The sequence below is a fragment of the Sinocyclocheilus rhinocerous genome, unplaced genomic scaffold, assembly GCF_001515625.1.
Source record: "Sinocyclocheilus rhinocerous isolate Xijiao unplaced genomic scaffold, SAMN03320098_v1.1 scaffold2194, whole genome shotgun sequence".
In the NCBI taxonomy this organism is placed as follows: Eukaryota; Metazoa; Chordata; class Actinopteri; order Cypriniformes; family Cyprinidae; genus Sinocyclocheilus; species Sinocyclocheilus rhinocerous.
In genome coordinates, this window is record NW_015652304.1 from 507195 (window position 1) to 526495 (window position 19301).

The 19301-nt window shown below is 37.1% G+C and overlaps 1 protein-coding gene across 1 annotated transcript in view; it reads left to right on the plus strand.

Moving 5' to 3' along the window:
• Window positions 1-15156, plus strand: part of efna3b (ephrin-A3b) — a 56663-nt gene extending 41507 nt beyond the window's left edge. Inside the window, exons 2-5 of the mRNA XM_016520666.1 lie at window positions 2626-2912; window positions 3889-3954; window positions 7022-7099; window positions 12707-15156. Of these exons, the coding sequence (XP_016376152.1) occupies window positions 2626-2912; window positions 3889-3954; window positions 7022-7099; window positions 12707-12828 (553 nt within the window). The 3' untranslated portion in view covers window positions 12829-15156. The remainder of the gene's footprint in view (window positions 1-2625; window positions 2913-3888; window positions 3955-7021; window positions 7100-12706) is intronic.
• The last annotated feature ends 4145 nt before the right edge of the window (window positions 15157-19301 follow it).

Below are 19301 nucleotides of genomic sequence, written 5' to 3' on the forward strand. Positions count from 1 at the left end.
CCTCGTTTCCTCTCTTCATCTACCCCTAGTGGACATAAGCACAACTGCAAATTGCCTTCCATCAGTCGTCTTCCTCTGATTGTCCTCTCAGCATGCACTCCTGAATGTTTGTAATGAAAGAGAAAAAAGCTTTTTTTGTGCACTCTAAAAAGGCTTATTTTGTGTGCTTTATCCTTGAAACACAAATCTGAAAGGTCTGCTTCATGTGTGTAGTCATAAAGAAAGATGCTTGCATGTATACACAGGCATTAACATATTTATTTAATGTTCTATAATCTGTCTGGCTTCTCCTGTCAGTCACTGTTTCTCTTGTTCTTTTCTTATAAAAATAAAATAAAACTACAACCACACTGGCAAAGGTCGAGGGTAGATTTTAAATGTTAACCATTTATTTAATTAGAATTTAAATGTGTTGATTACAATATTTATTGGCAAAAACAATGATTATGATAATCTATTTTATATTTTGATATTTCTTTTTACATTTTTTGCTCTTTAATGAATTGTTTTGTTTCACAAATGTTTTAATATTTACATTTTGTTCAAAGGCCTATAGTTCTAACAGCAGATTCTACTGTGGCAACTTACACAGTATGCTGTGTCAACATGCAACATGATTGGTCAACATGTGTTTAATGTGTTTTGTATTTAAATTTTTTTCCTTGTCAAATAATACTGGAAACACTCAAAACCTTGGAAAAAAGCTTGAAAGAGTCATTTTATTATTATTATTATTATTAAATTTTTTTTTCTATACCAACAGTTTTGTTGTAGTAACAATTAACAATGGTTTGTCATGGTTAATGGTTTTAGCCTATTACGTATTGAATAGGTTACCATTTTACTGGTAAAATGGAGGAATTGAATGAGTCTTGAGAGGAGTGTGTGAGTGAGTGGGGATCAGAAACGAAGGGGGAGATGCGTTAATGCAGCGTTTTTTATCTTCATTTAATAATTGAATAATAATCTCCCTGGAGAAGTGACCTAGAACTGAAGAAAATAAATTTATATTCATTTGGCATCTAAATACTGACACCTCCCGGTCAGTCGTTATTACTGCAATAACCCACTGAGTTTCACTCCATCCTCTCGGTGTCTACTGCTGTGACATTGACAAACGAGTGCAGCGAAGAAGGGACCGCAGCGGGGATTTGAATTCTGACACTTGCACTGCAACTTTTCCAGCCTGCAGTATGACACTTCCCGCGAGAGCTGCATTCACTCGGCGCAAACGCTCCTCGTTGTTTATATACCATACGTTACGCGCGTTTTCATCAGACTCCGTCTCGGACTGGTGAGACTCATTGTCAATACAGCTGCGCACTGGAGCGGTATAACAATATATTACTACAGGTCCCAACACAGCCATCACTCGTCTCTCGCTTCTTCATGCTCACCTTCATTCTATCTCACAGGCCCGAGGGAGCTTCCCCCGAAATGCAAATGTCTGATACAAGCTTGTACTGATTCTGCCTGAACTTCAGCCGAAGAAAATGCATCCATAATCACGTGAAAACTTATTTTGTCCTCCTTTAACCTTGAAGGAAAAGAAAAGACCTGTTTGTGTGTTTGCGTGTATAATGATTTTCAACAAAACTACTTGTTTAGTCCTGTGTAATGATAATACTGTAAATGTAGCTACATCAATAATCTAGTGCATGAGCTCCACTCAGATCACTGGATCATTTCCTCTAGGAGAGGTCACTGGGGCTAAGAGGAACTCTTTTTTGCTTTTCATTTTGGAGGAATGTGAAATCAAGGGCACCTGACCTCTTGCCATTTTAAATCAGATGTGCTTGACTGATTTCAAATGTGAGGGCATTTCTAGTTGTTCTCACATTTAGCTTGGCTGTTGGAGAGAGCAAATGATTGTTCTCAGCTGTATCCTTGTCCTCTGGTGTCAAACTGTGTGTTTTCACTGGTCGTCTAAACATTTTGTGTAATTTAAGCATATTTTGCAGCTCTCTGAAGGTGGTAGATAAAGTACAGTATTTGGATGACAGCGCTGTCCTGCAGTTTTATTGCTAACTAAAAATAAAACGAGTGAAAACTATTTTTTCATCAATTAAAATAAAGCTAAAATAAAATATAAATATCAAATAAACCTAAAAAAATTCAAATTAAACTTAAATTAAAATGAGTGAAAGTAACCAAAATTACTACAACTGTCAAAGAGTCAAAAATATTTGTAATAACACAATATTTGTAATAACCCTCGTGTCCTGCAGCATGACAGCAGCCAATACCTCCATCTTATAATTATTAAAATATTTAAAATGAAAACAATTGTTATATTTAAATATTATAGTGTTTAGTAAATATTATAGTTTCTATTTTGTTTTGTATTGTATTGTATTGTTTTTATTCCCATTTCCTATTCTGTCCAATTTTTGCCCAAGGGAAAATTGGAGTACAGGAAACTGGAAATTGTTTTGCAGTTGCTTATATGTAAATCTGTCATGTTTGCCTTTTTTTTTTTGGCTGGACCTACTGTATGCGTAAAGATATGCCAAATACATGTATGTATCTATGCATATATGTATGTATGTATGTATGTATGTATGTATGTCCAGCATTATTTGAGCAATAGTTGACCATCTTTTGTGTGTTTCTTTGTGTCATCAGGCTTCGTAAGGAGGGCTACACGGTGCAGGTGAATGTCAATGACTATCTGGATATCTACTGTCCTCACTACAACAGCAGCCAGAGAGGCGTCGCCGAGCAGTACGTGCTCTACATGGTCAGTTATCGTGGTTACCGTACGTGTGACCCGCAGCTGGGCTTCAAACGCTGGGAGTGTAACCGTCCCCACGCCCCGCACGCACCAATCAAATTCTCGGAAAAGTTCCAGCGCTACAGCGCCTTCTCGCTCGGCTACGAGTTCCACGTCGGGCAGGAGTATTATTATATCTGTGAGTATATAGTGGGCTTTACCTCACCTATACATACTTCCAAGTCTATTGTGACACAGCTTTGTATGTTTTTGTGTTATTATACATGAATCTCAGACAGCCTGTCCAGTACATGTCCACCAAAAACAAAGAAATAAGAAATTATGTTCTTCAAAGAAGTTTAGAATAATACATTATTATTTTGCATTACTACATTATTTTTACAGTTAAGCACATCATCCCAGACTTTCATAAATGGATAAAATGTGAAAAAGTTATTCGACATCGAAGTACTATTTGTTGCCCTGCCTTTAATATATGTTGACTATAAGTTAAAGGGGTCATATGATGCGATTTCAAGTTTTCCTTTCTCTTTGAAGTGTTACAAGCTCTTGGTGCATAAAGAAGATCTGTAAAGTTGCAAAGGAAAAGAAAAAAAAAATAGAAATTTGGTAAAATTTCTATAAATGTATTATAATAGCTACTGCAATAATGTTACAAACATGATTAACGACAATTTATTGATTATTGCTAATGAGATTATTGGGAGTTTAATAATAATAATAGTAACAGTTGTTATTATTATTATTTATATATTAAAATATTTAGTGCCAAGTACATTAATAATACTTTATAACATATTTTGTCTGAGATTCAACCATTTGTGAATATATAATGTTTTATAATTAAATTACTGTAAGTGCATTATGTATAATAATTAATATTATTATTATTATTACTACGTATAATTATCTGTACGTACACAGTGCTAACACTATGCACACTACTGTATGTGTAGGACCTTTTGCATTCATTATCATATAAGTTACCATAATACAAAACTACAGGCTTTTTTTGTTACTAGATACTGATATTTTTACTTAACATTTCACGGTGTTCTTTGGATGTACAATACTACAGTACTACAGAATATTACAGTTATGAAACCTATTTATGATGATTGACAGATGACTGACATTTTGCTGTTTTGTTTTAGCCACACCCACTCATCACCACGGCCGGAGCTGCCTGAGATTAAGAGTGTATGTCTGCTGCTCAACAGGTATCGACCTCAATCCATCCGTCTGTCCATCCATCCATCATTCCATCATACATCCATCCATCAACTCATCATTTCATCCAACTCTTCTATTTTTCATTCAGTTGATCCACCTGTCAGCCCATTTATGAAGTGCACTCAGTCCGTGTTTCTTTAACTCTTCTATCTGTCTTTCGGAGAATTAAATCAATCCGTTTATGCAGAAAGCACACTCTCTCCCTCTCTTTTCCCACTAGGTTTCACATCTTAATGTTGTTGTTTGGCACTACAGTGATTCCCAACTGAGGGTTACTTGAAAAGATATTGATTTTGCTTTGTTAAACCTGCACTACCATTCAAAAGTTAGCGGTCAGTAAGATTTTTTTTTATTATGATTTTTTTTTTTTGAAAGAACTTTTATTCAGAAAGGATGCATTAAATGCAGTAAATGTTAAGGATTTCAATTTCAAATCAATGTTGTTCTTTTGAACTGTATATCCATAAAATATTAAATCAGCACAGCTGTTTTCAACTTTGATAATAAAAATAATGAATGTTTCTTGAGCACCAAATCAGCATATTTGAATGATCTCTGAAGGATCATGTGACACTGAAGACTGTAGTAATGATGCTGAAAATTCAGCTTTGCTATCACAGGAATAAATAAAATTTTGAAACATATTAAAATAGAAAACAGTTATTTTAAATTCGAATAACTTTTCACAATGTTACTATTTTACTGTAGTTTTTGTTCAAATTAATGCAGCCTTTGTAACCATAAGATCTAAAAAAGTAAAAATCATACAGATGGCACATTTTTAGTGTATATAACAGAATTTGTGACATTAAAATAAAAAAATCTAATTAAATAGTTATAATAAAATTACAATTTAAAATGTCTTACCTAATTGAAACAATATCAAGCTGAATACAGTTAAAAACATACATATATAAGGCTTTTGGAGTATATAAAACAAAAAAAGGTTGGGAAACACTGCTATAACTTGCTCATTCTCTGTCATTTCTTCCCTCTCTTTCTCTCTCCCTCTTCTCTCTTGTATCCAGGTGCTGTCAGGATTCATGTTCTCTCACAGTCAGTTTGCTGCCACTGAGTGTTATTTTAACCCCTCACCCTCTCATTCTGTCAGTGCTCATGTTCATTAATAATATTCCAGTATGCGAGAGAGAGAGAAAGAAAGAGAGAGCATACTGTGTGCTGTCTTAACCTCTGCCCTCTCTCTTGGAGTCTCTGAGTTCTTGTGTCAAGTCGAATCTGCTAGTCCCGCTCAGCCAGGTCTGAACTCCAGTGCCTTGAGTTCAAAGGGCTGATGTATTTATAAGGATGTGGAAAACTACATACTAATGAGCTGATGAGTTGAATCAGGTGTGTTAGATTAGAGAGATAAAATGTGCAGTCATCGGAGGCCTTTGAGACCAAGACTGAGAACCACTGAGCTAAAATAGAATGAAACAAAATGTAGTAGTTTTGAGATGCAGTTTTAGAAGTTGAAATTAATACGCCATCTTTAAAAAACACAACACATGTAATGGGACTCTTAAAGAAGTTTAACATGCAACTTTTTTCTGACGTTTTTAATTTTAGCAAAGTTAAAGCAATACTACATACCAAAGCTAAAACAACAACAGCAATAATAATAATAATAATTATTATTATTATTATTTTCTAAAATAAATAATTAGATTTTTACAGTGCAGTTGTTCTGATGTCAAAACAAATTATTAAAATACGGACAAATTCGCATTTTCTGCTAAGCTGACAAAAAAATCTGTTTTATCTATACCCACTATTGAATTTAACTCAGATTTATTTGTATATCAATTTCACAATTAAAAATATATATATTTTACATTCACAATGAATACATTTTAAATGTTTTTTTTTTTTCACATTTTCAAATAAATGTATTTTTTTCACAATTAATGACAATTATTTTACTTTCTGTTTAACTGGCAGAATATCTTTTTTCTAAGCACTATTAGAGATTTTCAATTCATTTTTTCAATTCAAATTTACTTGCATATCTATTTCACAATACATTACACATTTATTTTATGCTCACAATATTTTTTGTTCCACAATAAATTACATTTTTACTTTCTGTTAAACTGACAGAATATATTTTTTCTAAACACTAGAGAAACATCAATTTAAATTTATTTGTTTATCAAATTCACAATAAAAGAAAAAATTATTTGACATTTATTTTACAATAAATAGTTTTTTACCGCAAAAAAATGCCATTTTCACTTTCTCTCTTTGTTAGCTAGAAAATTAGAAATTCTTACTTCAAATTTATCATTTTTGCTAATATATGTAACTAAAATAAATATTAATATTGTATATTATATTCATTAATTAATAGTATATTTAAAGCAGCTTTTTAAGACCCAACCTGTACTTGAATGTATGTTGCAAATAATTTTTTTTTTTTTTTTTCAAAACTATATGCAGTTTGTTTTTTTGTTTTTTTTACAATTAAAATTAATGGCAGTCAAAAGAATAAAATAATCACAATTAATCATGATTTTCCATAAATGTGCAAAAAAATAAATAAATAAAAACAAATTTTACTGAAACATAATTTTGATAGAAATTTTATAAAATTTTCTTTAGGACACCAGTAAATCCCTAGACCAGGGGTAGGCAAGTTCGGTCCTAGAGAGCCGCAGTCCTGCAGAGTTCAGTCAGAACCCTAATCAGACACACCTGAACAAGCTAATCAATGTCTTCAGGATTACTAAGGCTATAGGCAGGTGAGTTTTTTTTCAGGGTTGGAGCTGAACTCTGCAGGACTGCGGCTCTCTAGGACCGAACTTGCCTACCCCTGCCCTAGACAAATCAGCTGTTAGACAAGTAGTCGACAAGTGGACTATTGTTTCGTGATTCATGTCCCATCCTTTTGCTGTATGTAGCCTGAACCGGGAGCACTAACTACCCCATCACTTTCTCACCGCTGCGTATGACCTAGAGGAGCTTACAAATAAATTCCCAAGTCCTTTGAGAGCATGTATAAGATCCTTCAGAGAGAGGGGAGAGAGTGTGTTCTGATTCTCCTTTCATGTCTTCCAGCATCTGATTCAGATGATGAGCCCCAGCCCACAGAGCCAGACTACACTCTAAGACCCAACATCAAAATCGATGACCTCGGTGAGTTACACACACAACAGACGGACCACACTGACACTTATACATATGCATATAAATCACTGACTAAGTTGACATTTACACCCAAGGTTTCTGTGGCATCCACACGCCTCTTTCCTAGTTACACAGCAAGCTCATAAATCACACGTGTGCGTTAGAGCATATTTATTGTTATAAATCAAATTGGGTAGCAAGTTACAAAAGCCAAATCCACTTCATGTGATTTGAATGTGTAACAAAAATGCATATGAGATCAACTCTAATTTGCTTTTCCTGTGCACACGGCGCACACAAAACAAACACAGCAGTTATCTGCTAACACACATCTGAGTGACACTAATGAAGCCACGAGCTAAAAGGTAAACGGAGCGTGAGCTGCCTGGCTATAGTTAGCTTGATTAGCGCTGAGGCTTGTGTTAGCGCTGATTAGCAGTGGAAGAATTAGCCCTCCAGTTCCCAGCCTTACAGTCACATCCTGCACTTCCTCAGCACCGCCGTAACCGACTCAAGGACAGCGACGACCGCACCATTTAAATGAGAGAAAAGAAATTGATTTGACTTCAAGTGTTTTTAGGGAATAAAGAGGCATCGATCTGTTCATGTTTTTTTTCTGAGCGTGTGTTTTGAGACCGATAGATGTGGATGTGTTTTGGGTCGTCTCTGGGTCGGAGCCACCCAACGATTTCCAATAACTGGAATCTGAGTAGCGGCTCTCTCCCGCTTGCTCTGATCGGGGGTTCAGTTTTCAAACAGGCCAGAGAGGGGAAGAGAAAAACCACAAGAGGCCAGCCGGGTCTCAGGAAGCCACACATCTCGGTACAGCTCCATGCATCTGTGTCCAATAAACAAAAGAAACAGTCTCGTCCTTGCTCACTGCTGTCGCATTAGTATTGACCAACATAAAGTACCAATGGAAATTACACATTTCAAAATTGTACACTAAACTTCTACAAACAAATCAAAAACCGCCACAGGAAACTCTAGAATGCTGCGAGTGCTTTTAAATTAAGTGCTTAAACATTTGTTCTTTTAATAATTTAAATAAAATTGGATTCTGAAGTCGTTAGAAACATAAATTCTCATTTGCAGGATTTTTAATGTCAGTTCTGTAAATCTGCTGGAGCAGTTAGTCCCATTAATGGCAGTAAGTTTCATGCTACAGTCGGAATTCATATTAGGTGCACAAACACGCAGGCAATCACAAATACAGATGCAATAAACACAAAGACAGCTTTTATTTGGCCTTTAGGGATAATACAGAGCAAGAAGATGTGTGTGGCATTGTGCTCATACCATTCTCTTTATAGGCTTTTTTTTTTTTACAATAAAAACAAACCATTTCCTGCTTGTTTTAAGCAATATTGGTTCATGTTGATATCCTAAACTAACAATGAACAATACTTTTACAGCATTGTGTTAATTTAGGATAGCATTCATTTCTCCTTATACACTACTGTTTGGAATCGGTGCAGTGAATAATGTTTTTAAAGGTTGTCTCTTATGTTCACCAAGGCTGCATTCATTTGATCAGGATTTATTTGAATGGATGAAAACAGTTATATTGTGAAGTATTATTACAGTTTTTCTTTATTATTACAACTGTTTTCTGTTTTAATATGTTTATTATATTAAATAATATGTTCATTGTTACGGTTTGGGTGCTATTAAAAGCGTACGACGCAGGAGAAATCCAAATAACATTCTTTAATGATAAATCCACAGAAGGAATCCAAGAGTACGGGGTAGCAACACATCGACACAACAACAACAAATAGCAGACAAAGAACCAGGGGAGAACACAGGACTTAAGTACTAATAGACAAATGAGATAATTCAGGACAGAGTGACGAGGCGAAGCCAGAGGAGTGGAGTCCCAAGGCGGCGGATGGTCGACAACTGACCAAGGCGGAGCCGGAATGACGAGGGAGCCTGGTGGAGCTGGTGGGATGACGGGCCACGGTGGAGACGAGGGAGCTAGGAGCCAAGGCGGAGCCGACGTGACAGTTCACCCCCTCCCGGAACGGCGCATTCTCGCGCCGACAAAAGCAGTCCAACAGAGGAGGGAGGGTGGGGGTTCAGGAGGCGGGCTGACACATAGGATCCGGAGGGCCAAGGCGGAGCCGAAGGCTCAGGCGACCGAGGCGGAGGCAGGGCTCCGGAAGACCGCGGCGGAGCCGGAGCGACTGAGGATGGAGGCGGAGCCGGAGGGAAGGAGGAGCCTGACAGAGCCAGAAGGACAGAGGGACGAGGCGAAGCCAGAGGAGTGGAGACCGAGGTGCAGGATGGTTGACGACAGACCAAGGCGGAGACGGAGGGTGAGGGACTGAACAGGCACCAGCGGAGATGGGGCTGAGGAACTGACTGGTTTTTGAAGAGGAGGCGGGAGAGGGAGGCTGGGAGGAAACACCGGAGAACAGGAGCTGGGCGGAACCAGCGGAGACGCAGTAGAACTGGGCATTACCCAAACCAGTCTATTAAGTCCATTTGACAAATGTTCATTAGTTCCTCATAATACATCCCAGAGGCCGGCTGCAGCTCACCCTCAGCGGCGGGAGTGTAGGCGGGGCTTCCCTCCAAGCCCTCGATCTCCACCAGTACTCCCTCGGGGACAGGCGATGTTGCCGGCTCACGCACCTCTCCTCAGCGGGGCAGACAGTGAATGGAGATACGTTGTCCTCCAGCACCCACTCCACGAAAGCGGTGAAATCCTCCTTGGGACCGTTCGCTGGCAGGCATGCCTTACACCGCTCGCTCAGGCTGGTGTAATAGAATACACAGAGCGAGCGGTCAGGGAAGTGCATAAGGCACGCCAGATCGAAAAAGTCCCAGTTATGGTCCTCCAGCGAACAGTCCTGTTGCTCCAGGCACAGGAGTAGAACAGCTGGGATATCCATTCCGGGAGAGGGGAGAAACAAAAACAAAAGAGAAAGAAAAACGCTGCTATTATGATACTCAATTTGAGGGTCTGCTATTCTGTTATGGTTTGGTACTAATAGACAAATGAGATAATTAATAAACACAGGTGGAACCAAGAACACAAACAAAAGTCCATAACCGTGACACTTATTTGGTGCTTGAGAAACATTTCTTCTTACTATTTATTTATTTTTTGTTATCACAGCTGAAAACAGTTGTGCTGCTTAACATTTTTGTGGAAACTGTAATACCATTTATTTTTACAGGATTCTTTGATGAATAGAAAGTTCAAAAGAACAGCGTTTATTTGAAATATAATTTTTTTTATTGATGAAAAAGTCTTTACTGTCACTTTTGATCAATTTTGATCAAATCAACTCTTATTGAGTCCAAAGTTTTGAATGATTGTGTATACATTTTTAACATTTCATGTTGTAGAAAATAGCAGTATATATTATAAACAAACTTGAATTAACAGTGAACAGCAGTTTTTTATTGACATTAACCTAGATTACCCTACCCTACTACTTGTGCACAATGCACATTTCTTTATTAAGCCTAATGTCACTATTGATGAGGATTGTATGATCGTTGAATAATATCGGTCTTTAAATGCAAAATATTTAAAGTGTACCTGAAGTATACTTGCAATAGTTACACTTTAGCACAATCAAATATACTTCATTATATCTTTAGCTGGACTTCAGCACTTTCGCACGATTAAAGTGCATTAAGTACAAAATTAGTTGTTCCAATTTAGCAGACTTGAAGTATACAAGTTTAGTATACTAAAAGTACAATTGCAGGGTATTTTTGTTAAGTACATAAATATATAAATGTATTTGTAGTAGTGTACTATGAAATAAATACCTTTCAAATATATTTAAATCTATTTATTTTTCACTAGGGTAATGAACACTATAAAAATCTTGTTCATTGTTATTTCTTGACACTTAATGTTAACCTTATGTTAACCTTTGAACCTTATTGTAAAGTATTACTGTGGTATTCTATGAGATGGAAAGATCTTTGTGTACCGTAATGTAAGATTTGACTTCCCATTCAGGTCATTAATAGGACAAACTTATCAAATTTCTCTGTAATCCATTCTCCAATGGAGAAAAACAACTTAACACTTACATCTGATCAGCTGATTAAGTCACATGACACGGCAGTACTAATTCCTGAAAACTAACAAGCTAGAAACGTCTATTCGTCTGGGTCATGAGATTGTATCTGTGTATGTTGGCACAGAATGTTGAATTCCAGCATGTAAACACCATGTTCCAGAACATCCCACACAGCTTCTCTCTCCTGCCTGCCATCCAAGGATTCCTGTCAATCAAACATTCAGCCATGGTGATAATAATGCACTTTCTTTGCACAGTGTCTTTTAAATTATTAATCTGTCAGATATTATTTAAAACACACACACACAAAAAAGACTATTGAATTTTTTTTATAATTATTAATGTTGAAATCCATTTTTGCTGATAAATATTTCTATGGAAACAATGATACACTACCTTTTTTCTTCCTTTTTTATTTTAAAATGTATTAATATATTTTAAATGAAAATATATTAATACTTTCATTCAGTAAGGATGCATGAAATTGATTAAAAAAAAAAGTGGGCAGTAAAGACATTTATAATGTTACAAAATATTTCTCTTTGAAATAAATGCTGCTCATTGAGCTTTCTGTTGATCAACAAAAAATGTTTTCAACATTAAAGATAATAATAACAACCATTATTAAAAACTGACCACCAATAATAATCAGCATATTAGAATGATTTCTAAAAATCATGTGACACTTTAAAATATATTACAGTAGAAAACGGTTATTTTAAATTGTAAGAATACTTCACAATATTACAATAATCTAATTTATTTATAAATATTATTATTTTTAATGAAAAAATTTGCAGAAAAATAATAATACTAAAACTCATTGTTAAATACAGTTGTAATAAATATTTCTGTAATAAATGGAAAATTAGCACCAGACGTGTCTGGAATAACTGTCACATCTTTTGTCTGTGTGTAACAACATCATATTATTCTGTCAAAACACACAGACATACTGTGTGCGTGTCTGGAGATGTTTGTGGCAGCCAATTTGCGTCACACACTATTCCTTGTGACCTGTAAGTGAAGACGTGTGTTTATGAACTTGTCTATCACAGCGTCCGCGAACTGAAAGACACCTGCTCACAGTCGCAGACACCGACAAACCGGTTTTGTTAGCTGTCCGTCTCCTTTGATGATGTAACAGAATTCCATAGATTATTTGGGCACATCGGACACTCCTCTTGTCATGATAATAGTTACATTTTAGTTTGTTGTGTTCACAATGAAGCCTGTCTACAACTACACATGAACACAGACACCTTCAGTACTGTAGCGAATCAGCTCATGGGAAAATATGAATAATTAATCATAACTAGTTATAATTAATTATAAATATTTAGATCCGCTGTAGATATTTACTTGACCTCTCAGGGTCAACTGTCTGTCAATTCTAATAACGTTAATTTCCTGGTTAAGGGAACATACCTGAGCCACTGCGTTTTATTTTTAACTCCTTCCCTTAGGCCTCAGTTGGTCAGAGGGTTTTCTATACCTTAGTGAGTCACGCAACATTAGTGTCTAGACCTCGGCTGGTAATTTTGTTCTGTCTGTCTCTTTCCAGATGACTACGATAATCCAGAGGTCCCGAAATTGGAGAAAAGCATCAGCGGTAGCAGTCCATCCAGAGATCGCCTTCTCCTAACCGTGGCATCACTTTTCCTCATCGCCCTTTCGGTCTCCTAGCATCCACCTCCTAAACGTCACATACCAACGAGGCCTTGGGGGGTGGGAAGGAAGGGTCCAGGGCCGATAAGTTTGCAGATAAAGACTAGGAAAGCAACGGGAAATGGAACACTTGATGCTGCAGCAGCTTACAGAGTGTCAAGCACCAGCCCACAATTCAACAGTGGTTTCCATGTCTTATAACAGCGACACAATTTGCGTGTCACGCAGACAATACTAATACACCATAATGAGAACTGTGCCATTTCAGTTACAATAGTCCGGATTGTTTGTGTGTGTGTGTGTGTGTGTGCGCTTTTGTGTGTTTATGTGTTTGTGTGGCGCCTTCGGTGCTCGGGGGCGGAGCGGATCTTTACTTCGGTCTGAAGGTTTGATGGCTCCATTATCGGTGAATTGGCAGGTTAAAAGTTTAAAAGCGTCTCGGATTTTGTTTGATGAGAACTGAAATGAAACCGTCGAGGAGTTCAGGTTACTCGAACCCAGGAAAAAAAAACAAGCACTGTTTAATCCAATTCTAAAAGTTTTTGTTTCTCTCTGTGTGTTTCTGTTGCCAGAGAGACGTACAAACCACTGGATGATCATGTAATTGCCGTTAGGGATGAACAGCAATATTAATTTGATGAGTTTAAACAAGTCTATAATAGAAACCGATCTCACAGAGTCGAAATCAACTCATTTTAGACTTTTCTATTGACAAGGCGACAATTTATAAAGCGTTAAAATCCAATTACATCTGATTCTTATTTGAACTTATTGTGGTCGCACTTGAAAGCAAGGGCCGATGTGGTTGTTCTGTGATGCAGAAAATTGAGACAGAAGTGATTTTGCATGAGCGCAAACACAAACGCATTAAAACACATTGAGACAAACAGAAGCCAAATAGCTTTTTTGTTGTTTTTGTTCCTTCTCCCTTTTGATAAAAGGTGCTTGAGTGTGTGAGTGAGTGCAAGCATATGTGTGTGTATTAGCTCAGTGATGCTGGAAAAATCTCCTCTAGACTTTATGGACTTCAACCGGAGGTGGACACCTACACAGACACTGTACATAAAACACTTGCATTTATTTATGTGTGGACATTGTGGACGACCTCCGCTCATTTTTTCAGACCGCGCTGATTCCTGCTGGATTCGGAAGAACTCCAGACCAGCTTTGGCTGGTTTGTTCCAGTTCGAACCGGTTCCACTTATCACTGCTTGGTACTTGACTTCTTTCTGAGGTGATCAGCAAGATCAAATGGAAATTGAGGGGTCTGGTGGTTATAATCCATTTCTACGGCAACAGTTATTCAGCTATACACACCTAAAGGCACTAGAGTCCAGCAGGAAATCAGAACAACACACACGAAAAGAAATAACAGCAATTACTGGCAACGGTTCTGGCGACACTTTTGCCAAGAGTAATACAAGCAAACAATTGCTTCGAGGCAGGTAGTTATTGCCTTCTTGCAAGCTTTTCAAAGGATAAACGGCAGCGTATGCATCAATCATTTTACAACAAGGTTCAAAATTAAGGTTCTAACTCTTTTAGACTGGCACCTTATCACAATGGCAACGACATCATATCATGGCTCACGATGATAGCAGCAACCAGCGCCGCTTTTCACCCTAGAGACAAGCAAATACTGCTTAAACTAGCGATGGCATGTGGTTTAGGAGAAATGATGTGTGGTAGACGTTTTCTAACGTAGAGTCATAATGGACACCTTCTCTCACACCTACAGGCTGTACCTTAACATATTGATAAAGCCGTTTTATTGTATAATTCCGCTTTTGCTCTGAAAAATCATTTCAGTTTATGTGGAACATTACGTCTGCTTTAAATTCCATTACTACGGCTTCAGACAAAGCAACTTCAGAACAAACGAACACTAATTTGAATGCTCGGAATGATACTTTACAGACTTGAATCTACATTTAATTTGTTTCATGTGGTCATTTCGAGGCATTGGGTTGAGAATACGTAGGTTTTTGTGCTTTTGTTTTTTTCGGGAGTTGTTTTTCTGATGGAATAATGTAATATTTCAGAAGAGTCGATCAGGCAAAGTATCACTCTTCAAATGTTGCACTTACAAAAACTTGGACACAAGAATTGTGCGTGTGTGTCTGTTAGAGACTGCAATTGTTAGAAGTTGACGTTTGTCTTAAAACTAGCCTAAATAACCTTTCAATTTTTGTGTGTTTGTGTGTGTGTGAGTATGAAAGAATGAGATCAAAAGGTAATAAAGATAAAAGACGGTGTGAATGTGTGTGTTTATGCGAGTTGTTTTTCATTGTTTAGTCTAGGCATTTTCTGTGTGAGTGGGTGCGAGTCAATGAAACTGTATTGTTTTGGAGGAAACAACAAAGCATTTATTAGTGTTGGAAACAACCGATTGCAATCATGTTTACCTTCAACTGGAATGAATTTAAAGAACTTGAAAAAAGAAACTGTAAACTGAACAAACCATAACAAAGCTTATAATAATAATAATAATCATGATACAAAAACACTAAGCCTTTGATTCATATTTGTTACAGACACAACAACATTTTTTATGAACTCATATGTTTGGGTATTGAAATGTCCTTCTGAATTTGATCAGTCAGTGGAAACCAAAGGACTAAATCTAATAAGAGTACACAAACATCAACTCCCCCTCACTCTTGACTTCCCATCTCCTCATAAATGTAGTTTCAGGTTTCCCACCGCTGTCATCAAAAACAAGCCATACTTTTTCAATCTCGCAATCTCTTGAATTTTGCACACTCCATCATCTCTTTCAAATCTATTATCATAGTGTCAGTTATCTCTGCACAGTGTGTAAGAAGCAAAGGAGCACAAAGATGAAAGGATTACTATCAGAGGCCGACCTGATGCTGGAACCATCTTATCTAATCACTTCTGCATGAAATATTTCTACATATCAAACATTGTGGGACTCAGGATGGATGTCACTTTTTAAAACTGATACCCATCCGAGCATTTTTTACATTCTTTTGTCTGCCAGTGCAAACTGTGAGAACGATTACTATACCTTTTTTTTTTCCCCACAAAACTTTTAAATAACAAAACACATAATAAATGTACATATATCAGTACAATAAAATAATTGCAATTATTCTCATAAATTCCAACCAGTGTTTTAAAATTGAACACGTTTTTAGGCTATTTATTTATTTAATTTCCAGCATAATTTTAGACAAACCTAAACATTTATTTTATGAATTTTTTTTCTCTCAAATTTTCTGTTGACCTCTAGCACCTTCTTGCTGGGTTCCTGGGAATCCCCGGACTCCAGTTTGAAAACGTCTGTCCTAAATCAATGTTTCCCATGGGGTCTGTGGATGCCTAGTGCTTCAGGTGTAATCGCAATGGGTGAATAAAATCATTATAAAAGAGAGATAAGAAGAAAAAGAACAGTAGGCTACATATACAGGCATTTGTAATAATATGTATTTATTTTGTAAATGTAAGAACTGATGATATAGAAAAAGATCTAAAGGTCAAGTAGGATATCTAATTGTATTAGTTCACTACATACAATACCATCAATGAATGAATGGTTTTGAAATATCATATGACAGGGGTCAGTACCCCAGAAAGGGTTATGCAGACTAAAGTTCTAATAATTGTTCTGATTTTGAGAATAAGTCCACACCAAAGCTATAAGGATAAGGGCACCAATCAACGAAGTCTTTGTAACTTAATCACTTCCAGAATATATTTTTTTCTCCAGCTAACGAAAAAATAAATAAATCAGCCAATCAAAATCCTCCCTATTTTAAAAAGCGCGCGAAAAACGGCAACGCGTGCTTAAGAACATGGTCAGTTGGCGCGGATGTTAATCTGTCTCTATAATTATCCATAGTCATCGATTCTGGTGTGAACAGCTTTTAACTTTAATGGTTGCTGAGGAGAAGAGGCAGAACAGATGTTGCTGGATTGAATTACAATAATTTTATTTTTCTCATCTTATTACAGTGGCGCTTGATTCAGCGCGACGTGTCCAGACAAAAACTCGTACATGACTGACGTTCCGTTAATTACTCTGAGGCTCGGCGCCTGAGTAAACCGTCTGAACACACTGCAACAATAACGACGATTGATCCCCAGACACCCGCTGCTTTCTGCTACCGGCCACACAGACGCTGACTTCATCTGCTGTGGGAAAAGGACAAAGACGCCTAGTTAAATCACATGATGGAGCTAATGAGTAAAATCTCCGGTGTTAAACAAAGCAGAGCAGTATAATGGTGTAGACAGACCCAACATCTGAACATCTGTATATGGTGATTGTTAGTTTATGTAGGAAAACCTCAGTAACAAAGATGCAGTGGTTACAAAGTTTCCTCCAAAAGAACATAGTTAATTGGAGGGAGTAAAGAGGAGTCTGTTAGCATTGTTATTCATGTCTATGGGGGTTAATCTCTGGTGCAGGATCTCACAGAAGTACACAACCTGGAGGTAGGCCTAACCGTTTTGGCTATTTCTGCTGTCATGTTATATCCCCACACAACATCCCCCTTTCCTCATGTCATGTACGATCAGAAACGTACCACATTATCATGATATATTGTTTTGCAGATCTAACGATAATAACGATTTGGCACAATGCTGTTAACTGTTAGATAACAGCTAACATTAAAACTTACTGAAAACATGAAGAAAGGTAAATCATTCTTCTGACCATCACAACAAATAACATATTTTGAAGAATGTAACTGTTTTTTGTGTGTCCATAAACTGAAACTCAAAGGGTTTCAATGTCTTGTTTTGTTTCATAGAAGACAGAAAAACATACAGGTTTGGAACAACTTGAGGGTGAGTAAATTATGACAGAAGTTTCATTTTAATTATTTTAAACCATTTTTTTAAGCGTAGGACCACACCAAGCATCACACTGCAAATATAGCACGTTGAAATATAGTAGTCCACAGGTGTCACAACAATGTATTTGCTTCATGAAGATGTAAAAGATTGGATTAGATAGATTGCATGAAACTATCTTTACCTTCTGGTCATGTACTGAGCTTTGGTTGTTTAATACTGTTACATAATTTAATCAGCAGGGCAGGAGTGAGAACAGCAAGATCACTGTGTTCTACCACACCACACACACACACACAAAAAACATCATTTTATAATTAATACATTCTATAAAACAGTTTGTTCTTTGTGTTTGGCCATTTTTTGTTCACAGGCCTCAAAAAAGCCAAGTCAGAGACTCAGATGTTGGTTGCAGTTTAACTTTACGATCACCAGGTGTCTCTGTTTCGTCTTTTGTACATTCAGACTAAAAATACTGCAGATATCTTTTTCTAATCCATAAATGAATCCCGCTGTGTCTGTTGTATAAGAGGGGGTGTAGGAGTCTGGGATTACACTGTCTGGATTGAGTCTAGTAGGGTATGATATAATCTCCATGCGAAACAAGCACAGTGATGGTTTAACAAAGACACATGTTTTCACGTTATGATCCAGGTGCATCCGTATTTTAAGCTTTCATTGACAGTTGTTCTGTATTGACCTAATATGTCAGAGAAACAAGTGTGCTGCCATCTTTAGGATTTTGTCTTTAGACTTCTGTTTTTGTGGTAGCTCTACTGTTGAAGAGTAATTATGATTTACTTACTGTAGAGTTAACAAAAGTTATCAGCATTGTAATGTTCGAAGCGGATGTCATAACAAATGTCAATAGACCGGGAAGATTTTTAAAATGAGCGTTTTATTCATAAATCCGTATGACAGTAAAAATATACAAACCGGATGAGAGAAGACAACGAGCACAGTGCTGAAAAGGGGCAGGGCTACATTAAAGGGGTCATATGATGTTGCTAAAAATAACATTATTTTGTGTATTTGGTGTAATGCAATGTGTTTATGCGGTTTAAGGTAAAAAAAAACACATTATTTTCCACATAATGTACATTATTGTTTCTCCTCTATGCCCCGCCTTTCTGAAACGCGTCGATTTTTACAAAGCTCATCGGTCTGAAAAGCGAGGTGTGCTCTGATTGGCCAGCTATCCAGTGCATTGTGATTGGCTGAATACCTCAAGCGGGTGACGTAAATGTTACGCCCCTTACCATACTGTGATGCCATCTCCCGGCGCGACGAGACAAAACCAGTAAAACCTATTATAAACAAGGCATTTGTTGCATCCAGTGGGGACATAATGACTTATACTGTCTTTTTACGCGTTGCATTGCATCGCGCCGCGTAAACATAAAACAATGTCTGCATTTGTGATCGGAGAAACGACAAACAACAAGCGCTACTCGCGTTTGAATCATCAGTGGCAAATCCTTTAAATGAAAACGTACTTACAGTCGGTGAGTCAGAACAGCCGGCATTGTAGTCTACTCTACCAGGATCAGGAAACAGTCCTCCATAAAATGCGCTGCACACATCTGAATATTTGGGTGGAACTGTTCTGCAACAGTGTTGTAAATACAACTTAACCACTGATTTCTAGTCGTGTCCTCCTTTGGAAG